This window comes from Dendronephthya gigantea, unplaced genomic scaffold, assembly GCF_004324835.1.
Source record: "Dendronephthya gigantea isolate DGI-Jeju-01 unplaced genomic scaffold, DenGig_1.0 000065F, whole genome shotgun sequence".
Lineage (NCBI taxonomy): Eukaryota > Metazoa > Cnidaria > Anthozoa > Malacalcyonacea > Nephtheidae > Dendronephthya > Dendronephthya gigantea.
In genome coordinates, this window is record NW_021163075.1 from 1,042,299 (window position 1) to 1,068,862 (window position 26,564).

The 26,564-nt window shown below is 37.3% G+C and overlaps 3 protein-coding genes across 5 annotated transcripts in view; 1 reads left to right on the top strand and 2 right to left on the bottom strand.

Moving 5' to 3' along the window:
• LOC114530693 overlaps positions 1 to 15,690 on the bottom strand; it is a 38,156-nt gene extending 22,466 nt beyond the window's left edge. For both annotated transcript variants that reach the window (XM_028552302.1, XM_028552300.1), the window contains exons 1-10: positions 15,140 to 15,690; positions 13,466 to 13,619; positions 12,620 to 13,092; positions 12,253 to 12,505; positions 8,448 to 11,291; positions 4,063 to 7,008; positions 3,386 to 3,532; positions 3,135 to 3,305; positions 1,070 to 1,258; positions 89 to 922 (exon numbers count right to left, since the gene is read on the bottom strand). In XM_028552302.1, coding sequence (XP_028408103.1) covers positions 89 to 922; positions 1,070 to 1,258; positions 3,135 to 3,305; positions 3,386 to 3,532; positions 4,063 to 7,008; positions 8,448 to 11,291; positions 12,253 to 12,505; positions 12,620 to 13,092; positions 13,466 to 13,619; positions 15,140 to 15,631 — 8,503 coding nt within the window. In that variant the 5' untranslated portion in view covers positions 15,632 to 15,690. The remainder of the gene's footprint in view (positions 1 to 88; positions 923 to 1,069; positions 1,259 to 3,134; positions 3,306 to 3,385; positions 3,533 to 4,062; positions 7,009 to 8,447; positions 11,292 to 12,252; positions 12,506 to 12,619; positions 13,093 to 13,465; positions 13,620 to 15,139) is intronic.
• Positions 15,691 to 18,091: 2,401 nt separating this feature from the next.
• On the bottom strand, positions 18,092 to 19,898 carry LOC114530684 (40S ribosomal protein S15-like). The gene is made up of 3 exons (XM_028552288.1): positions 19,835 to 19,898; positions 19,356 to 19,676; positions 18,092 to 18,253 (listed from the first exon to the last, which is right to left on the bottom strand). The coding sequence occupies exons 1-3, from the start codon at positions 19,835 to 19,837 to the stop codon at positions 18,140 to 18,142; spliced, it is 438 nt and encodes a 145-aa protein (XP_028408089.1). The 5' UTR covers positions 19,838 to 19,898; the 3' UTR covers positions 18,092 to 18,139.
• Positions 19,899 to 20,005: 107 nt separating this feature from the next.
• LOC114530681 lies at positions 20,006 to 25,309 on the top strand. Of its 2 annotated transcripts, none has more exons than XM_028552283.1 (5): positions 20,006 to 20,097; positions 22,490 to 22,725; positions 23,283 to 23,366; positions 23,923 to 24,198; positions 24,553 to 25,309. In XM_028552283.1, exons 2-5 carry the CDS (start codon positions 22,495 to 22,497, stop codon positions 25,060 to 25,062), a joined length of 1,101 nt encoding a protein of 366 aa, XP_028408084.1. In that variant the 5' UTR covers positions 20,006 to 20,097; positions 22,490 to 22,494; the 3' UTR covers positions 25,063 to 25,309. The 2 variants fall into 2 exon arrangements, with proteins under 2 accessions (XP_028408084.1, XP_028408085.1); XM_028552284.1 differs by having other exon boundaries at positions 22,493 to 22,725.
• The last annotated feature ends 1,255 nt before the right edge of the window (positions 25,310 to 26,564 follow it).

Here is a 26,564-nt window from a genome sequence, read left to right on the forward strand (position 1 = left end):
TCAAATTTTACGTAGAATTCCCACAGTTGGAAAGAAAATTCCGCCTAGTGCAAAAAACCGTCCTAACAACAGAGTAAGTCACGCTTACTAGATAAGATGTGCCTTGGTGGTAGTTTTTCGAATGGTTTATAGTTCACCAACGCGAAATCATAATGGTTCTTCTTGCTATAAATAAGCGCGCGGACATAATCTTCCCTTCCGACTCCCCACCAATTGTTCGCTGCTTTAATTGGGTCCGTAAAAGGCTTCGTTGTTGAGCTAAATTCGTACAAATTGAAAGGATTCTTTAAATTGTTTCCATGAAATTCCAGCGGTCCGTTTGTGAGAATCGTTGCACCTTTGGCGAACTCAAGACCACGATTGAGGTAGAACGTGTTCATCTCACAAGTCTGACCTTTAAAGCCATCACTCTCAAAATGATACTCAAGCGAATGCTGCCCGGAATTATTGTAGAAGAAATTGTCAACAATTTTCACTTGGATATTGTTCACTTTGACTGTACTGAAAGGACCAAAGTTGCTCTCGAAAGCATTTTTCATAATTTTTACCAGCATTCGTTGTATCCCAGAACTCCGTCCTGACAATAAAATTGCTCCGTTTGTGTTACCGGCAAACGTGTTACCATATATTGAACTTTCTGTAGGTTCCTGCACCGTTCCGTGGAAACTCCCACCTAATTTAGCTTCAATTCCACCAAATACGTTGTTGGCGACAAAGTTATTGGCGATAGTGAAACGGTTGTCTTGGATTTCGAGGAAAATGGCGGCGCTTTTGGGCACCGAGTTTGCGGAAGATAAGGTGTTCAAAACTTGAGACCGTTCAATAATAAACTTCGGACGTGTATCGGCTCTTTCCGCCGAAGATATGTATTGTACAGAATGTTGGTTGTTGTCAATGAACTCGTTGTTTGATAGACGATGATCTAAAGAATTTAGAACAGATAAATATAAGTATGGAAACACTAATTATAAATAAAATTTTAGTGACAAAGGAGGTTTAGGAGGTTTTGGACGATGGAAGTGCTCTAAAGAGATGGATCATTAGAAATCACGACAAATCCGATACGAACCTTCAGCATTTTCGCAAATCTTGAATTCTAAGTCATCGATGGCAGTATAACTAGGGCTTTCACCCTCTAACGCGATCCGATATTCATCAACATCACGTGGAAGGGTGATGAGAACCTTTGTCCAGACTTTGCCGTACGTGTGCTTTCTAGTATTCCAAATTAATTTCCGTTGGAACTTTGTATAGGAACCTAAGACAACATAATTATACAATGATTTAAAATTATAACATTTATAGTGCGCGCGTGCTGTTGGTCTAGAAATTCTACAACTGTAAAGAAACACGGAAATTTTCCCATCGAAATAAACAAGCGAAGTAATATAATGAAAATTTCTAATTGAATCGAATTAAAAAAATTGTACACATTCGTTTTTTTAAGTTATATTATAGAATTACCTTTTTTCTGTGTTTCTAATTTTCCAACTAATTATTTTTCGTTCTCCCAAACTCCCACGCGTGATTTTATTTAACAATTATTCGTTTCAGTGAATTTTTATCATGGCTTCGCCCGAGGGATATATCTTCCCGAGGGGGTAATATTTCGTCGAATTCCCCGAGCGGAAGGTCTATAAATTATATATTATATCGAAAAAACGTGTAGGCAGCGCAAAAGCTGGGTAAAATGGCTTCTTTTGCCTCCATTTTGAAATTGTTGACAACCTCGAGTCGTGTGCGAGGCATCCACGCGTGGTACACGCAAACTCGAATAGTCAGTCGACTTTTATACCATATATCGACTTTTATAGCATAATATGAAAAAATTCGATGGAACTCCATGATTAATTTACTGATCACGTGGTACAAATCGAGCTTTCTGATTGGATGATTTACAGTTGAGATATAATATAGCTTGTTATCACCGAGCCTGAATTTATTATTACTCCAGCGTCAGCGACGCCTCGGTTTCGTTTTGTTTTTGTTTTTTTAATGGCGCGAAATATACTAGTATTTAAAATGTGTACGTGACCGTTTTTATCTACGTCCCAGTCTTGTCTCCCAAGAGTTGTGGTGCATGGCTTTGGCTAATTTTCCGATGCGCGATTCGATTTCGCTCGCATGATACGGCAATTCCTCCAAGAGGAACAAATAAACCGTTCTTTTCATGCTTTTCGATTAAGTTTAGATTGAATTGGGGTAAGAATATATTTAATACATGTAGATTCTGGTCCTATTTTAGTAATATCACTGCTATTTCGCCGTTTAACAAGATGATGTGGTCGTGTATGGGCGCTTTGTCTCGTCGTAGTTTGCACAGGATTTAATATAACTATATAAGCACGAATTCCAAAGGCAAAGTGTAAGACAAAGCGAATGTATCATGCCGTTTATTTACATTTTTGAACGATTAAACTATACTTTTTAAAGTACGATGTGCTTCTGAATTTCGCGATCGAACATTTAGGTTAGCGAGGCATCTAAATGCGAATATGAACTGTATTGTTCAGAAGCTCTATATTGAAGACTGGCACGTGCGCCGGAGTTAACGCCAGAACAGGCGTCTTGTTACTTAAAATTTCGTATTTGAAAAACAACAACAAAAGCTATAGTCACCGACCAATGGTTATAACTTCAGAAACAGTGAATTTTAACCAATCACAAAGCAGGAAAATCATGCAATAGTCACCTCGAAATTTATACTTAAGCTGTACAGAATAAAAATATTAAATAACATCCACAACCTATCTATTGTGTGTTGCACTTCCTTCCAGACATAAAAAGAATTCATGTATGTGAACAATAACCATGCAGGTTGTTAGTGATAACCTTTACAGTCGTCCCTACCCGAATATCCCAAAATTGGCAAAGATGAAGGATGGAGAGACATCTATCTCATGCAGGTGCAAGTTTTCCAAAGCAGCTATTGCTGGCGATTAAGCGTTGATTCCGTGATATTCGCCATTTGTTATTACGTCATGGCTATCATGCCCTCAGCCAAGTGACTCGGCTTCTCAAACGCTATCAATAAGAAATCCTCAGGCAGCCATCAGTCAAGAGTACGTGAACGTGTACGACACGAAGTTTCACTTCTGGTATATTATACGCATTTTTTACATCGGTGCACTTACCGGTTATAATGTAAATTGATATTCCAGGCTTCAACCTATGAAGACCTTCGTCTTTCAAAACATAAAAAAATTGGAGGAAGCAAAATTGCAGTGATTTAATGCTTGGACTGATCATTCCTGCGCGCCGAAGTTCCCTACTTGCCCACGAGCTCCTTGAGATTAGATATTTTCCTTCATAAAAACAAAAAATTATCTAATGGAAAATTGTCCTCTTTGTTTAGTTGTTAAATAATAGTAAAATACCGACTTACCACGCGCAGAAAAATAGGAATGATCTCTTAAATAATTTTGATAACGAGTAATAAACCAAGTTCCAGTCATCACACGACCAAGAACAGACGCGTTGCTGAATTGCTGCCAGCCACAAAAATCCCGTTCGTAGGTGCATGCGGGCATATCTGGAATAAAACTAAAAATGCTTACATGGTATAAAGCTAAATTCACAATTGCATTTACGATTTATCCTGTTTTCAAAATAATAAGGGATACAATCCTAAGGTTTCCTAATCGATCCGTGATATATTTTTCTGAGAAATATTCATAGAAAACGAGAATTGAACGAAACATTCTATGAATTAGAGTTTTACCCTGAGTCATACGATTTGCTCATTCTATATTTTAAAGTGGATAAATCGTACTTTTATTATAGTGAGCCTTCTTAATTTAAGAAATCTAGATATTGAGAAGGTATTGCAAGTGGAGATAAAAGTTTATAATAAACATACTTGCAAGTTGCGGGGAGTTCGGAATTTTGCAGGGAGGCTGGAAGTTCCCCTTATTTTTGAAAGAAAAAATGCGGAAACTTCGCCAATGTAATTGCTCGTGGATTTTGCGGAACAAATTTTGGCGGCCATCTTGAAAATCCCAAACTCACCGGGTGAGTTCCGACTAGCAAGTGAACAAGGCATGATATAAACGATCAACCTACCAGATATGTTAATGCTTTCAACTAAAATCGCAATCTTTGAATTCGAATCACCATTCCAGCGTAGCAGGATTTCAGTTGTGGGTATAAACAAATCTTTTTTAATAAGACTTTTCCCTTTGTGGTTGTAAATGACGTCATTATTCGCACTATGTGAATCGAAGAGCTGTATATCGCTCTGTGAACCACTCTGAAACAATACGACCACTTTGAATCCCTTGCCCAATGATGTAGTCAGCGCCTTCTCGCAATATTGTGACACTGCTCCGTTCTTTAACCGTGGGATGTCATAGTAGAGGAGTTTAGTGGTTTCGATGTGAATGGACTTTACGTAACCGCATAAGAAAGCCCGACCATAGTTGATTTGTGGGATATTCCCCTGGCCGGGTTCTTCGAAAGATACACCACGGGTATTGTCACGGAAGATCGAGTTTTCAACAAGCACCTTTCGATGCGTTTGTAGAACTGTCGCTGCTGGTCCTCCTGTGTTTAAAAACGAACTTTGGTTGATGTGTACATTTCGATTTGGAAACGCGATTTTCAAACCGCCAGCAGTACAATTTTGAACAGTAATAGCGTTCATTATGGGCACGTTCACAATCGTTTCCATCGCGGGAACATGCATTCCGTGACGATTTCCACAGTGAGTAAACTTAACAAAGTTTAAGGTTGAGCGCTGCTGTGTAAAATTCGTTTCATTTGAGGACACAAAACGCACGTTACCCCAAGCAGTGCCATGGCATTCAAGATATATAAAGTTCATATTAGTGCTGTTGTTTTCCTCGAGACGATGGCATTCGTCCAGTGTAGTTTCATTACCGAAACAATGGAATTGAAGATAATGAGAAACATTATAAAGTGGGCTCATTTGAATCTTCTTTGCAGCGGTCGGCGGTCCATAGCCGAGTTGTTTGCAGAACACATTTGTTAAATTGTGCAAAGGCAGACGGCCTGGTGTAACAAGCGGCGACCAAACGGAACCGTTAAACAGTTGCGCCATTCCTTGCCATGGGAAACTGCCATCTGCAAGTCGAACAATCATCTTGGAGCTGTTATTTCTCCCTGCTGGTTTATCAATGGTGAAATGGACTGGTTTGGATGGGGTTCCTTTCACCTGAAGTGCACCAATCACAAGAATACTAACACCTGGTAACAGCTTTACTGTCACCCCTGCCTCCACGACGAGGGTTGTATTCTTTAAAATGCTCAGATCCGATGTTATTCTGTAGGGACTTTCTGACGCCTTCAAAGAAACCGATTCCGATACTCGACCGAAAAGAACTCTTCCGCGCTGTTTAAAATCTGATCGCACACTTAATATTGACGATTTATTCGCGTTCAAGAGCGGCCAAATTTCGGCAATGGCATAATCATTGTTATCATCAAAATCAGATATTCTATCACGTATTTCACTGGGTTTTTCCGTTCCCCACCAATTGTTTGAGGTGTCGATTTTGTCGCGATAGGAAGTGGCAGGAAGTAAAACGCAAAACTCTTTTGTGTACTTTGAGTTGTCAAAGCTATTAAAATTAACATAGATTTCTTTAAAGAACAGAAAACCAGAAATTGACAGAGAGCACTGCTCTGTCTCCTTCGATGAGAGAGAAGGCAAGGATGGTAAGTTCTGAAATAAAACGTTTTGTGTAACGTTAAAATGTCCGCAACCTTTAAATGTTCCACCAGTTTTGCACACGACTTGCAGAGAGACCACGCCCTTTGCTTTGTTTCTCATAAAACTATTATTCGTAAACACTGCATTCTCGCCAACAGAGGTGCCGATATCAACTACGCTGTGATCTTTTACGTCGTTTTCAACAAACACGTTACTTGTGATAAAAACAGACTCCTTCACGCTTTCTGCTATAAAAAGACAGCGTCCTGAGTTGAGTTCGAAAGTATTGCTTTCCAACTTAACATTGCCGACATCGTTTTCAAGGTATATAACCGCCTTTTCCTGCCCCAGGTTTCCTGAAAAGATATTCTCCGACACTTCTAACACCGTTGGCTTACACGAGGACCACCGGCTGGTGTCGAGATTGATGGTTGAGGTGGCTTGATTCTGATGAAATTTGTTAGCGCGAATTATCCATGAGATGTCGCAACTGTCAAACATATCAAATACAGGTCCTTGGTTTCCAACAAAATTGTTTGACTCGAATATCATAGTTATTGGTTTGTTCGTGTGATATTTATGCCGAAAGTAGCGTATCGCTTTATTTTTATTCCAGGCAAACGTGCTTCCATTCACGAACAAGTTGAGTTTGTTATGATATCCGTAAATGTACATGCTTTCAAATTCACTGTGACTTAAAGTTGAGTTAACAATCCACAATTTTCCATATGCGTATTCTCCGATATAAATACTATGAGACCGCGAAACATTAACAACACAATTTTCTATCAAGAAATCTGTGGTTGAGTGCATACTTTGCGTATAAATACCGTAATTCTGGTTCTCGAGCCTCGTTGATACAATTCTTACTTTACTTATGCTGCCTTTTGTTTGAATACCTTGACCACCTGAGTTTATAATATCCACGCCAATGACAAAAAGGGAATATAAGTTGTTTTCTATCAATATACCATTCTTGGTACTGTCCTGAATATAGACTCCAGTCACCCTGATGTGTCCACTTGAGGATATCTTGATGCCACAGTCACGTGAGTTGGTGATCTGTGTGTCAGAAATATGTGCCGTTTTTAAAGCCTTGTTTTGTAGCAAAATACCATGGTTGGCGCTGTCCCGAATAAGAACCCTGGTGACCGTGATGTGTCCATAGGGGGATAGTATTATGCCACAGTCACGTGAAGCGGTGATTTGCGTGTCAGAAATATGGGCAGATTTCAAAACGTTTCCAACCATGAAGACCCCATTATTGCTGTTAGAAATTCTTGACCTAGATATCGATATTCTCCCACCATCTACATCGTTCGGAAATGTCTCGTTTTCTATAAGTATATAAATGTATACACGATAAGAGATAACTAGTAAAATTATGGAAAGCATCGCTAATGAATCAAATAAGAATAATGATAATGGTCATGACGCCTTTTCTACCGTGACATTTATTCGGTAGCTATTCACTGGATTTTTTTTAAAATCCATACTTTGGAAATACACCATACCCATGATACTGTTTCATATTATATTCATAGTATGGAAATGATCATATTTGTATGGATATTGGACCTCATTATTCTATAATCTACACCATTATAATAATACTATTATAATACTATTGTCTTCTATCAATTAACACCAAAATATTAGCATAGCAAGACTGAGTTTTAAGATAGCTTAGTCTCATGCGTTAGTTGTGATAATAATAAAAAAGCTGCAGTATGTAACAGAATAGAAAACATACTCCGAAGATAAATATCTTGTAAACTCAACATATATGAGTTGTCGAAAAACAAGACACAACATTCAGGTGATATTTTGACTCTATTTCAAAGTCATAGTCAAACCTGAAATAGAGTCGAAATATCACCTGAATATTGTGTCTTGTTTATTAACAACTCTTCTCAAACTCATTAATAATTCATGAGCAAATACACCAATCGCAAACACACATTTCATCACGTGCATGAGTTGTGAAACCCCGGTAATAAACCAAAAATTGAATTAACAATTAAGAACTTAGATAATAAACGCTTACACAGAAAAAAAGAGTGCATTACAACATTTCTTAATTATAAAAACAGCCAGAACAATGAAAGCTGTATTATTACCACAATTCTTAATTAACAATGCAAAAGTCAACACGGAGACCATTAAAGTATGCTTACAAATTTTAACAACGCAAAATTACACACACACATCACACTTTTTCCACAACAAACTTCACATCGCACATTCCACAATAATAGACTATTGTTTCGCCTGAGAAGTTATTTCATAAACTCGTGACTCGTGTTTTACCGGGGTTTCCAAATACTTGAGAATAATTGAATTCACTCGACTGTTCACCGCGCGATTTTTATTGTTCTCTCGAGTATGTAAAACACTCAAGACAATAAAAACCACTCGGCCGTACCGGCCTCGTGTTTTCATTGCCTTTCGTGTTTTACAAACTCTCGAGAACAATAAAAATCGCTTGGTGAACAGTCTTGTGAATTCAATTATTCTCACGTGTTTGGAAACCCCGGTAAAACACTCGCACTCGTTTATGAAATATTACATATCTTGAGTTCACAAGATGTTTATCTTCGGAGTATGTTTTCTATTATATTTCACGAAATTGTCTGCTGCAGTATTATTAGGATAAGAAGAAGTTGATGACAAGATAAATTGCACTTATAATAAAATATTGCGCATGATAATAACGTTGACATTATGCCTATAATAAAATCGCTGTAGTTTGCATCTTCCAAATATTAATGCTCACCTTTAACAGTATAAACAAAGAAATTGAAAGCGGCATTCTTTTGACGGCGTTTAAAGAAGTCAAATAATATTGACGATTTGGAAAACGTATAAACACGTCGATCATACGGGCCAACCGTTTTAAGATTTACAGAAGAATCTTGGAGTTTGTCCAAACCATCGAAAATAACCAAGCTGGAATAAAATGTGCCCCAACTTTCAGTAAATCCATGTCGTAGAATTTGAAGAAAAATTTTGTAGCCGGGTTCAGTCTGCATGACGTGTTCACAATTTAATTGTTTTTGGTATCGCAACCGCTCCAGAAAAAAATAAAAGACGCTATTGCCAGGCACAAACGTTTTGTTCAAGGAGCAAACGTGGAATTTCCGATACATTTTAGGACTCGATAGTTCGTCAGCAAGATTGTTCGCCGGGCCCCATAAACTTGAGAAGAAGAATCCTGAGCCTCTGGTTTGCGTAACGTTTAAATCAGTCAGGACGAGCCATGGGGCCTTCGAGCTAAAGCCATGCGACGCTGTATTTGATATAACGGACATGGGGATTATGCTAGCGTTATTGTATAGATTGTTGTACGTTACTCCAACGCCAATTCCATTGGAATCGTGGATGTAAATGTGACTTATATCGTGCTGATCAAAATCAATTCTCAGTGCAACACCCGAAACACTGATGTCATCGCGATAAGCGTATCCAGCGTCTCTAATCTCTACATGATGTAACTTGCTGGCGTGTTGAGAAAGCGCCAAATGAATTCCTCCCCAATTGTGGTTCTTGCAAGTAATACGCACGGTGTATCCCCGACATTTCTTGCCATATTCCCAAAAAGATCTGCTGCAGCTCATAATATCATTTGCATCCACATCACAGAAAACATTGTAAACAAAACCTGGTACGTCCCAAGGAATGCCACTACGTGTCAAAGTATGAAAGTCAAACCCCAGTTGTTGACAGGCAATCTTTCCTTCGTGATGGTCAAATCTGAAAAATTTAACACAGACTGGCCACCATGTCTCATTCACCAGAATTTCCAACAAACCATCCCAAGGTCCGGCACCTCCACCCAAACGGAATCTTTTTTCGCTTGGAGACCTTACAAGTTTGATCCTCTCGCTTGCTGTACCATTCGCTATCAAACGGCCTTGAACAACCATTGTTGCCTTAGCAGGAAATTGCAAAGTGACATTAGGGCCGACTGTTAGTGTTGCACTTGGCAATACAATGATGTCATCTGTTACGGTATAAGGCGAATGATCAGAAGACAATGTTAAATCTCTGTCCAGGCTTCCACCAATAAATGAGATGTTACGGAAACAAACTGGTCTCGAGGTATTGAGACTAGTGTACTCGGTCATATGGTCGGAGATAAAGAACGGAAAGTACTTTATAGGAGAAAGATGTACTCGTTGATGAAAAGCAAATAATCTGTTAGAAATTTCACATTCATTCGGCGTTCCCCACCAATTCAACTCTGCATGGATAATGTTAGCAATATCTTGACGTGTGGTGGAAATTTCAAAATCAAACCCAGGATTTTCAAAAACATTTTCATGAAAAGAAAAGTTTCCCTCTTTTAATATAACACAGGCGCTATTTTCAAAACGTCGAAAGTTGTTCGGAAAAGGGTCATACGAAGAGTCACGGGAGGGTTTATTTTGCTTGAAAGTGTTGTTCTTTACAAGAGCAGAACGTTTTTGTGAGAAGGAATAAAAATCAATATATACGACACTCTTAGCTGTGTTTTTCATAAAAGAATTCCTGCGAATATCGACATGAACAGGATTCGAGTCAAATTGTGAACCACATTTCTTGTTGTCCGTCAAAGTGATGGCATTCCATGTGTTGTTGAAAAATGTGTTGTCAGAGAATACCGCATTGAAGCCGAAACGACCAGTGCAATACACGTAGAACGACGTCTCGAAATTTTGTTCGAAATGGTTGTAGGTGACAGTGCCTTTAATTCGTCTCGGCCTTACGTTGTAATCTATAGGGCAACTTTGTGGTGATAAGTAAACACCACCCCTGAGGTTACGTGTTATAGAATTTCCGCTGACAAAAAACGTCATATTGACTGCTGAACTGGACCAGTACCTGCATTCCGGAGAAAGATTGACCCCATATTTTGCATTTTCGCTGACTGTGCTGTTTTGTAGAGTTAAATGCCCAAAATGACGAGGTTTGAATCGGTCAGTTCCATCTATCAAATTAATCCCGTTCCTATAATTTGAATTTGCCACACAATTGTAAAATTTATAACCACCAATTTGATTCCATATTGTGCATCCATCACGATCATTCTTGGAAAAATTTGAATGTTGAAATACACTGGATACCATCCCATCTTGCATGTTGATTCCACTATATTTATTAGATATGGAAGTAATATTGAAAAAATCGACGTAGCCAAAATTGTTAACCATGGAAATCCCATTAAGAGAGTTTTCTTTGACAAATGAGTTGGTTATGTTGCATTTTAAGCCACCTTCTGAGATAACAAGGCCACTCTGTAAATTCTTTTCAAACCAACTGTTAGATACGTAACATCTCATACAAACACGGTTGAAATACAATCCTTTGTTTTCATTTTGAATAGAGAACACCTCGATCAATTCACTCAGTAAAAGACTGCTTTGCACCACTCGAAGGCCGTTAGCGGTGTTGCTAACCCATTGGGTGCCTTCTTTGGCTGATAGAATTCCGGAAAGATGTTCGATGGTCAAACCATCCTGTTTATTTCCAAAGAAATTAGTTTTAGAAATTTCAACTCGGCCTGTGATTTTTCTTAGGATTGCACCATTGCCGTTGCTGTCCATGAAGGTGGAGTTCGTGATCGCTAGAAGAGGTACATCTAAAAAATAGTTCTCAAGATTAGATATAGCAAGAACATCTGATTGATCTAAGGGGCCGCCCTGCCTGTGAGCAATTTGGAAGGATTCCTGTTAATAAACATGCTCTTGAATTGAATCATTGAATTTTTATATTTTCTACATGCAGGGTTTCCTCTAAAAAGTGAGACTTGAAATTATCTCATTGTTCTCAAACCTCTCTTAAACGCGCGTGATTACGCACGAGGGAATTTAACGATTTTGTACTGTGTTTTGTCAGTTGAGCCATGATTTCATTGTAAGTGGACCTTTGTTGTTATTTCAAGAAGCTGTGGATTTAGCATAGCGCTTAAGCATACAAATTAGATAATGATAGGATAATTTCTAAAGTGTCTCTTTTTTTGGGACACCCTGCAAACCAGTATCAATCTTGATTGAGATATTTAATACGGCAATATTTGTCAATGTTTTGAAACGAAAACACCATGCATACATATTTTCTATCATTTGCAGAAGATGTTAAATTTTTCGTAAATAATAAAGTCAGATAGGTCCCAAGTCAATTATGGTGCAAAATTGTTTATAATCAGATTTTTCTCTGAACATGTTTGTTCTAATCACTTCCAGGAAAAAAATGGGAAATCGGCCTAAAGCGCCTCTCATTTTACACAAAACGAAAAAACATGTTCTACGTTTTGATGCGATATTGACAGTTGCAATTTAATTCAAGAAGGCGGTCAAGATTTTGATGAGGTCTGCTCGGTTATGCTAAGTTCGAGCGTTTACACCTTTAAGTCAAGGCTATCGGTTCGATCCAGACCAACACGTGCTGAACTGTGATTTGAGAATTGAAATCACATAAAATTATTTGAAATCACTGATTTCTCATATATATAGCCTTTGACCAGACCGAAGTGCATTTACACTATACGAAAATCATCGCGAGATCTCATTATAAATAAATTATCGGTCAACATTTCTTACCTCCCTCAACTGTCACAGTGAAACTTATTGTTCCTTCTTGGCAACTTAAACAACGAAAACGTATGTAAATTTGATTGCCAGAACTTGAATGAGGCAAAATATCTTTATAAACATCAGTACCCGACTTGACGTGAACAAGGAGAGTACCATTAGCTGCGATTCCGTCGTAAACAAACAATTCAAAAGTTTGACTAGAGTCAGGTGTCGAATGGACATAAATAACAAGCCGATTTCCTCCAACACTTTGAAAAACCTGCAGAGAGAAACGTAGCTGCCTATATAGTCGTACAAGAAATAATGCTACGTAATTGCTAATGTAAATAAACCAAAATTATAAGCCTCTGTGTTTCTCTCAATTTTGACTTACTTTTGAACATTCAACATTCCTTCTAGCTTGCCCGACCGCGCGAAACGTAATTGGAAAGCTAACATTTTCTTCAATGACTGAGCAAAAATCGACCGTTTCTTCAATTCCAGCGTAGGAGAATCCATCCCCTTTGCTTGTATTAGCAATGATCGTGTTTCTGATTTCGATAGTCTTCGATTTTCCAGTTATCTGAACTCCACCAAAGATGTTGTCTCTGACAGCGATGTCTGTCAAAACTAGGGGAGACTTTAGGTTGATGGATGTCACACCAAGCGCAGAATTCGTGACTCTCACATGATCAATCTCAGGTAGGTATTCATCGCCAAATATAGCTTTAAAAGCATGCGAAATATCCACGTATTGTAGTGTTGAAGGTATCTTCGAGTTTTTGAACTTAACGCCTTTCCAGAAAAACGTATTTTCTAGATAACTCCCCAAAAACTCACATACCACGCCAACATCTTCGCCATGGTCTGCAAGATAAACGGAAAAATATTCTAAAGACCATTCACGGCGATTTGAACTAATCGGCATATTTGTTTATATTTTTTTAAGCAAAGCAAATCAGAATGCCTAAATTTTCAATACTTCATGTAAAATGACAAATAATGTACCTTTTTACCAGAAGTAGTCAAAATTTATGTATTTTGATTGGTTACTAAAAATGTAAAGGGCATTTTAAACGTGGCATAACCTTGCTAGTCCATATATAATGAGGCACGATCGATTTTCGCTCATAATAATTAACACATATTGATTGACATATTAATAGAATGACCATTAGTGATGTCCGGTAGCTTATCAATGTTTGACGATAAACACTGAAAACGGTTGCTATCTACTTACTACAACCATTCACCCCTAGACCTCGATGTTTACAGCTAAGTAAATTATTCTCCGATCCGCCACATTGTAGACGATCAAGCCAAATCGGTCCACTCCCGCCACCATGCGTGTAGCTACGTTTTGCTTTCATGAAACCAAGTTGTCGACAGGCAACCTAACCGAGAAAACACGGTAGTTTGAAACAGAAAGAAATGAGTGCAAAATAAAATTCCCCAAGATTCAGTTGTTACTACCTCCCCACTCCCCATTTCACACATTACTCTCACTGATTCAGAGCTATGTATTTCAAAACGGTTGGAGTTTATGTTTGATCAGAACTTAAAATAGGATTTTAAGAGAAACACAGAACGACCTAGCATCAAATGTGGTATAACAACTGCCTGAAATTGACAAAACACTTCTCGACGCTTCGACCTGAGGGCCCTCGTCAGGAGAGTTAGTATTCTTCCTTTTTCATACGAACTCTCCTGACGAAGGCCCTCAGGTCGAAACGTCGAGAAGTGTTTTGTCCATTTCAGGCAGTTGTTATACCACATTTGATGCTAAGTTGTTTGAAGTCGCTGTCACGCTGCTCCCTGGTTACACTGAAACGTAACACAGAACGTGTTATCATCCAAGGAGAAAATGATTTCAGAACGACAAAATTTTTCACTCATCAATAATCACCGACAAATAGTACTTTGCCGACGTCATATGGAAACCAGGCTTTATAGTCATATCGCCAGAGACAAAGGTTACAATATATTTAGGTTAGCTAGACTTTAAATGAAAATGAACTAGTGTTTTAATGAGAAAAATTCAGAAACTTGGAGAACTATGAGCAGAACTGATGCGCATCAAGGACTTGACTTCCACTTTAAATATCAATGCTTTCAAATAAGTCCGAAATCGAAAGCACTGATTTATATGAATTTACATGAACGTGAAACAATTAAAAATTCCGATTCGCGCGGAATTCCACCTAGTGAAAAACAGCCTTTAATTCTGCATACGGTCCAACGACTATTCAATTTATTACAGGCCGGAGTTTGGATAAGAGCGCAAAATTATGGGCTGCGGACTCAAAACGTACGCCATTAAATTTGAATAAAGAGTATACTTTGGGGCTGTTTACATGAGCCCGGTTGCCCGAGATTCAACGAAGCATGAGAGGACTTAGAGTTATTGAAATAAGTCTTTATGACACCAAACAAACACATGCTATTGTTGTGGTGATTATACGACTACCAGGATCATGTTATCTGCTCATTTCAATACCTCAAAATCATCTCACGCTTCGTTGAATCTCGGGTAACCTGGCTCATGTAAACAGCCTTTTTGTGTCAAATTTATTTAAACTGGTAAGAGAAAACCGATCATGCAGTCAATCATAGATTGACTGGTAAAATCGGTGACTATAGTATAGTATAATTATAGCCATGCTGTGAACAGCTGAGTCTGGTAAGAAGCACTGCCACTGTTTCTCGTCACCGACAACCGGGGAGCTATATTGTTGGTGGCGGGTGACGAAGAAAATCAACAAAGCACTTTATTCGTTAATGATTGCCGACAATAGCCATCGCCGACTGTTGTTCGGCTTCGAAAGACACAGTGATTTGGTAAAGTTTAAATGGGACGCAAGGCAGCACGCCATAGTAGCATAAATGGTTAAGCAATCACTATCAGTGTACTCACTTGAGCATCGTTATAATCAAACCAGTCATCGCAAACAGTTCCCCATTTTCCATTGACAAAAATCTCCAAACGTCCGTAATCGTAGCTTTTTCCACCCGCAAGCCGAATTCCGGCATTACCAACTTTTTTTGCCACAGTGCGCACTGAACTGTTTGTTGATATTTTTGTCAAAAAAATCCTATGGGTCGTATTCCCCTTTGCTTGAAGAGAGCCGTTGATTTGCAAAGCGGTTCCGGGAAAGAAGTATAACTTTACGCCAGGTTCTATTTTCAGTGTTGCATTTTCAGAAACGTTTATGTCTTCCTTCACAACGTACGGCGAATTGTTTAGTGCAAGGGTCGTGTCCGCGTGAATTTGCCCTCCAAAATCCATACTCTCAATCGGCCATACTGCCAAGAGAAATACTAAAAGTATTTTGACTATTGAAGCTCTGTGTCGCAAACAATAGAAATCCATATCTTTGAAAACGACTAACAAAACAGGAGTTAGCATCAAGCGCAACGATATCTTGTAATATTTAGGCAATGCAAATAGCCCGTCAATATGTCGAATGATTTTAGATTTCCAAGTATAATTTCCTAGTCTAATACCAAGAAATAGCCAATACCGAACCAACGATCCCAAAATATCAAGTTTCAATTACGCGTGAAAAATGAACATATGGATTAAATTTTCAAAAGAATGTTAACAACTGTAAATAAAGCAATGCTAATAGTAACCAGACACAGTACTAAAATGCGGTGCCCGCAATGCTTGCCTAGAAATAAAACGTCCGCTCATTTCTAACGACATCACCAACTTACATTCTCCTGTCGGCCGCAGCCTGGTTGGTTGGTACATTAAGGTCAAAATTGCGCCGTTTTAAAATCTTCAGAAATAAAATATTTAGGCTAAAAATACTATCTAAAAATACTATCAAAATGAAGAGAAACGTGAGACGAATAAACTGGTGTAGAGCCGGAAACTAGAAAAGCAACGATACAGAAGTCAAGGATTAAGCGTACTGCATTTTTAATTTGTTTAATAATTTTGAGCGGTTTGTCATAAAGTTCGCTTATTGAAACTATACTTTAAAACCTTCGAAATAGAATATATTTGGCTCAAAGTACTATAAAATAAATCGTAATGTAAGACCGATCCACTTATTTAAGGACGAAAATTTAAGAGAAAACCAACGATATGAAAGGTATCAAAGACCAAACTTACTATTACTAGTAAAGTATAGCATAGTAATTTTGAGCGATTTGTCAACAATTCAATTTCGTTTGTCTTTCAAACGTCATAAATCGCTGCGAATACTCTTATTTAGTAATATATTTAAGATCTGTAAGTATAATATCTTACGCTGAATCGAATGATGGCATTTTTGTCCTATTTGGGTGCATAAAAGCAGAGATACACGCAATTATCAGAGTTTGAGATTGAAATTGAAAAAAGAACGTTCCCTTAAAAAAGGAATTTGGCAAACGTACAACAAGATTAATAGTAATAATTAGGAAAAAATTCCAAGCATTCTAAGCATGTGCAAGGAATTTTTACTAGGCGATTAAGGAAACGTATTGATGCGAACAAACAAACTCACAGGCAGAGTATAATGCGGTGCCAAACTTGGCGCGGGCACCGCAATACCAACTGTCAATAGCTAACTACTGCTACTAAGCTCGATGCATTGTAGTAATTTTCATGTTTTCCCCCCTAACCAACAGTTTAACCCTTTTTATGTGTCACATATGTTAAGCTAAGCTGCAGGGGATATTTTGCATCATTTGCAAGTGTCAAAATGAGAAAAACAAACGTAAAAAACATGTGTAAAAATGTTTCCAAGCAATATCCTCGATAATCGAAATACTAGAGTAAACGAACCACTCTTAGAGGAATGACATTTGAAAAAAGTAATCTAAAGCTAGACATTGAAACGCAAATACGCTATGCCTATAGCAACACAAACACAACGCTTCATTTCCTGGTAATGCGCGCATGTTCCAGGAAAAAAGATTTATAATAAGATAACAAGAATTCGGAAATCATATAAATGGATTTTCCAGCTTTTGTTGTAGTTATAATCACACTTATACCATTTGTTCTCGTCAGAAACGGCTTTGCCTCGTTGGCTATCTGCTCGTGTACTAGTAGAGCTCATGGTATGTTACCCAAATGTTCACACTATTGTCTCGGCTAGGTAGTGGTAAGTTTTACACAGCAGGGCATTCCTGTACATACCAAAAGTATTTGTATTTCTGACTGAAACATGAGTGGTTGCATTCTCTTCAGTGGTGCTGGTCATACGATGCAGTTCTAAAGCCCGTTGGCCGTTTGTTTTTGCTGATAATCCCTTCCTTCGCTTCCAAATTTAAATTTCTAAACGTGTTTCGGGTATTTTCCACCCGTGTGTAGGCGATGCAAAAGGGGTAGAAAACTGACTAAATCGTTGCATCCAAACTGCGCAAGTTATGGATATAGTGCAATACAGACCCGTTTACACTTTCGAAACAGCTTTCTTTCTTGACAAATGTGAACGAGTAATTGGTTACAAATTAACTCGTTCACATCTACCAAAGAACCAAAAAGCGTAAGTCAGTGTAAGTGGGTCATAAAGGATTTTCATACGTTTTGCTGTTGAACTTTATACTGTCTTTGCGCTCCTCGCAAAGCAATGATAAATACTTGGCAGGAGTCTATTACTTCTCTCCTGATAAAAGCATTGGGCAAAAGGGAGTTAAGCCCATTAGGTCGAAACGTCAAAAAATTTCGTTGTACGTTTTCCAGGCAGTTGCTGGACGATTTTGATGAGACTTTGTTGTTTTGATCAATTTAGTTTAATTCAAACTTTGTGTTTCTCAATTACACCATGTTGAAAAATTGCCGAAAAATTCCTCGCGTCAAATTATCACGCATATTTGGGCTGCTATGGTGAAACACAAAGTTTGGTTCAACAGGAAACAAAACACAGAATATATTTTCAATATTTATTATGCATTTCACAAACACACAAGAGATTTATTACTTTAGAGGAATAAATCTAGATGAATGTGTTGCACCAATACCAGGGCGACCATGTTTGACTGGTTTGTATGTGATGGAAAACTCGCCAAGATAGTGTCCGATCATTTCAGGCTAAAAACAGACATAAGGGTTTTAGTTTGGCCACATGTTCACACGAAGTTACAGATATTACAGATAAGGAATGCATGCAAGAAATGCAACATGCACAATTCAATAACAACTTTGGATACATTCAACCTAGAAATGACGAAACATGCTTTTCTTTGGAATCAGGGAATGTTGACAATATTCTACATGTACTTCGGTTGTTTTTTTGTCTACACACAGCAAGCTTACAAAATAGGACCTCCCAATCTGCAGCAAGCACACTTTTGAATATTGATAACATTATTCATTGTATATCAAAACATTTGTTAGCAGCATCTACATACAATGTGACAAGTAATTATAAAATCACATATATATAACATGTGTTCTGATTGGTCAAAGCCCATGTTTGAAATTTAATTTGCTTTGAGATCAAACTGGGAACACTACCTTGTTCTTATTATTTTATAAAACAATTACTTAATGGTTTCCTGTGTTTCGGTGGCCTGGGTAAAGAAAACTCTTGCAACATTCCTGTGTGTTTGGATCCATCCATCCAAACACAGCAACTATTAAGTTGTATTAAGTTGGATAGTAATTTATCTTTCTGACAGAGGCTGCTTTGTTCACTTGTTAAAGTTTTCTTCTGAGAAACAAATCACACTTGAAGTAGTAACCTTCAAGTTTCCGTCACTACATACTGCATGATACAAGTTACATTACAGTTGCAGATCAATGACGATTCTAGCACAAGACACGCTTGGCTGCCATGATTCTGGTCAATTAATAAGATTTTGGAAGCATGTACATGAGTCGCGAGATTCAATGAAGTGCGAGATGACTTTAAATTACTGAGATATTTTTATGACACCAAACAAGCACATGGTGTAGTCAGGATGACTACACAATTGCCAGGATCATATTATATGCACATTTCAATACCTCAAAGTCATCTCACACTTTGCTGAATCATGGCTAGGCAGGAGCATAAAAATATATTCCAATTGTCTACTCCCAGTGGTGATGATTCAATCAGTGTCTCGGTAATCTGGGGTGCTCTAGTCAGTAAAATGAAGCAGATATATTATATAAATATATTATATAATATATTATATTAATTACAAACCTTCACTTCAATTTGGTTGAAAGTTTTGCCATTGTATACGCCAATAACGCTGCCAATCATCTCGGGGACAACGATCATATTCCTGAGATGTGTCTTAACTACCTCGGGTTTCTCCATCGGTGGAGCTTCTTTCTTGGCCTTTCGAAGTTTCTTTATTAAGGCTAAAGGTTTTCTTTTCAGCCCGCGAGAGAAACGTCTCCTTGCACGAGCATGTACCAGCTCCATTAGGTTGTCGCTTTGAAGGTCAAGCAATTGATCCAAGTCGACACCACGGTAAGTAAACTTACGAAAAGTACGCTTCTTTTTGGGTTGAACATCAGCCTAAACAAAGGTGTAATTTTCGCTCAAAAACTGGGCCATATTCGAAAATATAAACACAATTCGACTATTTGGTATTTCCTGATAATGTAGGGCTCGAAAAATTGGACAAAAATTTTAGGATTGCATGAGTAATTGAAGGATAATTTTCATAAACTTACCATTTTGTTTGTATGTTTACAAAAGAAGAAACGAAGAGATCGAAGGGTTTGTTTCCAGCCTACTTTAACGCGCGGTGGTGCTTCCACATTTAGCCACGAAAAACAATTTCAAAAATATTTCCTAACCTCACTGAGCTGTATATAACATTACTCAGCAAAACATGTACAAACATTATAGTTGTATGCATATTGTGACAAAATAAACAATATTTGTTGATTAGAGTATATAATATATACGTGATCTGTACACGCTTTGGTATAAGGTGGGTTTTTCATTCATATGAACTGTTTTGAAGCATAATTTTGGCCGCTAGTAGCTCGATTATTAAAAGACTATTATTAAAGATATAAATTCGTCTGGAGTGATTTCATAGTAGAAATCAGGCAAGTTACTATACATGTTTTTTTTTTAATGTTTTGGCCAAAATTTCTTTACGTTTTCCTTCTGAACGTAAATCTAATGTTGGCCGTAACTTTATTTAGATTGCAAACATGCTATATGATCTTTTAATTATAGTATTAATTGAATATAATTTCATTGTTATGATAAATATATTGGACTATTGAATATCAATCAAAAGTTCTGGTTTAGGTCTTAAGGAATACGATGCAAAATTTACAGCATATAGGTTACCATACTGTCATACTTATATATCGTGAGAGGTTAGCAGTTTCCAATTGCTATAAAATTGCACAAAGTAGCATAATAATTTATAGAATAAAAGTTCCCATTTAAATTTTAGATTATGTAATGTTAAACCTGTATATAACCACTGACATGTGAAATTGATGGGGAATCAAATTTTTGGTAGCCTTAATAAGATGTTTTCACAAAGTTGTCCTCAATCTCTGCAAGATGAAATAGTATTAAACCCTCAATTTAATACTATTATGCATTAATACTATTACAAACCATTTTGCATTTTGCACTAACAAGTAAAAATGTCAACAGAAAGGCTAAAGTAGGTGAATTCTGGCCTTGAAATTAGTCATTGCCAAAACTGGAACCATTAGCCTGTCAGTTTGACAGGTTAACCGGCTTTGGGCCTTGGTGAGGTTTTGCCGAAAGAATTGTGGAAACTTTAAGAGATATCTGAGTGCATTAGCCTCAATTAAATCATGTTACCACATAGGTATAGTAACACAAATCTTTAGATGCTAAAGAAACTAGCTGCCATATTGCACAGTTGATCATACAATACATGTATTTTTCACCATATTACTGTAGTTAACAGTGTTCCTAGCTCCTTAATTTTGACTGACACAGAATGCATGGAAAGAAACAATTTAGTTGCATCAGCCACATCTCCGCTTCAATCTATTTGAATTTGCTGCATAATATGCTGTACATTCATAAAATATGGTCACGTATGCATCAATAAAGGTATAAATTGTGAAATAAAAATTTAAAAGTCAAAGAAAAAACTAATTTAGGACTGCATAGAATATAGTCTGTGGCAAATATTTGTTTGATTTACAAAAATGGCAGTTATTTACATATTTATAGTTTTACATAGTACTTGGGCCGAAGTTGGTAAATACTGTACTAGAATTAAGACAATGGAACTTTAATTCCATTGAGTTTCATTTGAAGTACAATAAAATAGCTATGCTTGCTTACCTTGTGTTAAATTAGTTGTTTAAGATTTAAACATTGGATCCTGAATTCAGAGGTGTTGTGAACTTTTATTATAGCTGCCATCCTTGACAGAGTGAAGGTCTTGAAAATGAGGAATTTTCAAAAGAATTGCCTGTAAATTTAAAAAGAAAATAGTTATTAAAAAATATCAAAACTCTGCAGGAAATTTTAGCAGCAAAATTCATCAAAAATATCGCAAAAATTCACCGCTCTAATTTAACATGCCTTGTTTTGCGAACATATTCGAAAAGTGTATTTTCTTGTATTTACTTTTATCGCTAATATGACTAAATCCGGATTTCACATTTTTGTTTTTCAAAGTCAAATTTAAACCATGCTTTTACACTTGGTTGTCATTTGCCGCCATCTTTGTATTCAAACTCAGGCTTCTGATTGGTTAGATAATTTATCACTGATCTATACATTATTCAGTGGATAGCATCGTCGCCTCACCCAGGTTTATAATCATGCAGTCATATCGATTAATCGAATTTTCATCCAGTCTGAAAAATTGTGAGCTAGGTTTGTGTGTGTCCTTTGAACCGTGTCACACATTCGGCGCCATATGAACCGAACTGGAATATTAAAACGTCAGGGAAGCTGGGTCCTAGTGAAAATTGGATTAGTTCCCCCCTATATTTTAGTACTCGCTTAGTTTTAACATATGTTACAAGAATTTGCTGTGGAAATATTCAACAAAACATTAATCGCAATTACCTAAATTCACGTTTTACTTACTAGCATTTAATAATTCTTACATTTATTCATAGAATAAACTTTTATATTGATCATCAAATAAAGGTGAGGGGGGGGCAGTGTGTAATGTAAACAAACGCTTTGTTTACATTTTAAACCCGTATAATATTTCGTAAAATATCAAGAACTTCCAGGATATTTGACACGTTTTTACATTTGAGCAATTTTAAAACAAGTTTAGAGCAGAACCGATGTGCAGAAGCGACAGTCATCCTCCCCCTCCCGACTCAACTGAATTGCATTTTATCATTATTTCATTGCAGACATGCGCACAGCAAGAATACAACGTGAGCGAATGCGAATATACAAGGGTATTCGTTCGACAGCGTGGGTTATGTTGATTATCGGGATACTGGTGGTTTCCTCTGGTTTTGCAATACAAGGCGAATACAGCAAGGTCCATTGGATCAAGCGCGACCCTAATTACATAGACACTCGTTGCTTGTATGAAATACCTGTACCAGAAACGTACGAACAATATTGGTGTGGCTTCTTGGTTTGTATATTTTAATAATTTTCATATTGGAAATACCTCATGGTATAACTTCCTGATAAGGTGCATCCCGAGAAATTAATGAATTTTCATACTAAAAGTTTTTTTCCGAACGAAGAACGCTTGCCACCGTGACTGGCCTAAAAAGCTTCCCTTTAATTTAAAGCACACACAATGATGCATATTTGAGAAGACAGAGGTCTGGATAGGTTTTTTGCCGTGGTCTGTCCCTCTTCTGCATATCTGGGATAGGTTTTTGGAGCGGGGATAAAAGACTCCTCTCAAATCAATCGCCTGCATATTTTGATACAATGCACGTTTTTATATCAAATGCATCGACGGTCTTGCTACAGCACGCCTTCAAAATAGGATAATCAAATTGCCTCAAACAAAAACAAAACTCTCTTTCTAATTATTACGTATGAACTATTTAATTTCTAGCTCAATTTGCTTGTTGAAAACCCCTTTCGTAAAGAACTTGAAATGCACGTGCAGTACAGGAACACTGTTTTCGCGCTGAAACCTGTTGAAAAATTATTTAATTTTTTTACTATTTGTAGGTCTCTTTTACCGCTTTTATTCTTCTTGCTAACCACAGTCAATGGCCCGTCATAGAAAAACAACTCCCGACACTTTTAAAGAAGGTATGCGCGGATATTGAAGCGCGAAATTCAGTTGATGAACATTAAAACGATGGGTCGAATATTTGTGCAGCTTTGCTCGCTTTTTGCTTGCTCAATTATCAATTTCAGGATCAGACCTGCAAAAAAGCTGCGGATATACGGGCACCATTATGTATAATGGAAGATAAATTGGATAATTCTATCAATTATCATGCCAGAGAAAACGCAGTTGTGTTGATGATCATAATTTTGATCGTGGTGTTCAAACCTTTTAAAATATCCCTGAATAAGGTTGAAGAGTTTTTGCAGCTGTGATAAGGATTACGGAATGCATAAAAAAGTGTACTCAGGATGAATGTTGATGAATGTTCAGGATGAAATTTCCTCTACCAAAAATATGTTTACCTAGTTTTGGCTTAATCTCAATATTGTTTCTAAAATGGACGCATTGCTGGTCGCGCATGCGCTGCCGACTTCATCACTTAACATTTCCTCGAGGAGAAGCTATTAAAATACAACAAATAAATGGTTGGATACTATTTATACCAGTCGTAATCCTCTCCTTTTCATCATATAGAAATCATCTTTCTGGGTAATGGTTGTTCTATCGATGTTCTCCGGGTTGGCGGTCATGAGCCAGGATGGAGAAACTTTGGGGAGAGTTCGCCAATATGATTTAAGTAGCAGTCGTTGCGAAGAATACGATCACGCTCAAGACGAAGCAAACAGATTTCATCTCCGCCAAATATTGCGATGGTTGTACTTAGTTGTTTTATCTGCAAATGCCCTCGTTGTGGTTTGTCTCATGCTGATCATTTCGTTCTTCGCTAACTGGATCCTGGATGTCATAGTGGTAAGACTTTTTGCTGTTGTTGTATTCAACAAACTACACACATGCATGTGTGATTATATATTTAAGTTCTTAATTACACATATGCATCATTGACCTCTACTTTTGCTCAGATTTACGTTGTCATCTACATTAAGGCCCGTTTACACTGTGCGATTTGTCGTATACGATTCTTACCCTGGCGTATGTGAACGTATAAACGCACATACAAACGTGACATTTCAAATTTCCCCCTAAGAGAAAAGGGAGAAGATTGTAGCCTAAGCCCTATTTTGCGTTCGTCAGAATGATAATTACATAAAACTCATCGCATAGTCTAAATGACCTTTACGTAGTTATTTGCATTGCAATTTGCAGAGTGTTTCTAATCTTGAGCATGAAAGTTCCGTGGGAGATCTACCACCCCCGGCTTATACACCTGAGCATTTTCCAAGTTTTGCCAACGATGTTCAACAAGATCGTATGCCACTGCTGGCCAATGAAGCACCATACCAGCGTGTACCACTGCATGACAATACGTCACAGTACTATCATGCACCAGTGATGCCTGATCAGCAGGATAACAACCATATGCTCGCGCATGGCAGTGAGCTGCGACAACAGCTCCACCAACATACGTCACCACAATCGGCCCCAGTAACACGCGAGTGTGCTGATCGTCTACCTCCGCGTAATAACTCCCAACATTCACCGTGTCCTCATTGCAATCATTCATGCCGCCCACAAGAGAGTCTCCCCACCACAATATCGTCGCAACGCGATACACAAGAAGATTGCCAACCACAACAACAACAACAACCACAACAACAACAAGAACAACAGCCAAAACAACAACAACAACAACAACAACAAGCATGCACAAAATAGTCGTGTAAAGTTTGATCATGCGGACATCCAACAACAATGACATTATTATTCTTTCTTGCACCTCTTGATTAAATATTATGTTATATATATATAAGAGGTGAAAGAAAGAATAACGTCAATTGCTGTTCTGCTATTACATATATACAAATATAATAATATATAAAAATTGTAGAAAAATAAATTTAAAAGGAAATTTTTTAAAAGCTAATATAATGGAACTATTGTATGGATTTCAGTTGAAAATTGTATGGAATATATCCATATATGGATATGAATATATCCATACATGGTATAGCATCCAAGCAGTATGGGTATAGCAAATTTCCATACAATTCGTCAGTTGCAATTATGCTTTCTTTATAACGATTTTCATTAAAAATTGACAACACTTTCTTTGTAATAAAAATTCTTAATAAAAGTTCACAACATTTAATGGGCTCGAAACATAATTTTTAATGTATTTGAATTTTGAATTTAATAAGTTCGCCAATGTAGATGACAAATGGCAGGTGAAGGATACAGGACCATGGTCCCAATTGACATCCTACACCTAAATCCTGTGATGGAAACATAATTTTCCATCCTGTGATGGAAACATAATTTTCAATCAATCAGCGTTCGCGAACAATAAATGTTATAATGCGTGTAATCTTAAAGAATCCCTTTGTAATAGAAGTACAGAGCCGCGCGATCACACGATCGCATATAAACCCCCCAAATGTGAAACTCACATCGAGTAAGTAATTTATCTCGTTTTAATCTATAGAATAAGACGCTTTTCCAAACGAACTGAATTACCATATCTATGCGCGCAGGACATGGAGAAGGTATATAAATACTTGAAGATCCAAGGAGTTCAAATACTATCGCCTGCATGTATTCAAAAAGCTGACAATCACACTCATTGAGTATGACATACAAGTTTTATTATTCATCAATGAGGAAGTTCGTTCCCAATCATTGAAAACATTCACGGTAAAACACTTAAAATCAAGCTCTTGTTCCCGTGAAAATATCTCAATGGAAATTATGAGAAGATTAAGATCGTCCACTAAATAGTTTGAGTGTGAGTGTTGAAGCTCTGTGTTGTAGCTATATTATATGCGTTGTAAAGTATTGTATTTCATTCTGTCTGAAGATGACTTTGTAATAAAGTCGAAAATTTACAGTCTCAATCTGTTTCTTGTTTGAATCATATTTTGATTCTCAAGATGTCTTGTTTATTCGAAATTTGCTTTTTCTTTACATTTTTAAATCGTCAGCTGGTCATGGTTTTTTTTGTGTTTAACAGAGTCACATTTGTCACGTCCGGTGTCGTGCTGTTTTAATTTCGGTGTAAATTATGGATTTGTCAGCTGTCATGTATCCTTCATTGGCTGACGGATTGTTGAAATAAGTCGTCACTGAGTTATCAGCGACTTTCTATGATTTATTTGCACGCGTATCCGGTTTTCAAGTACTGGCTATTATGCATGGCATTAATGTAGAACTATATAAACTAA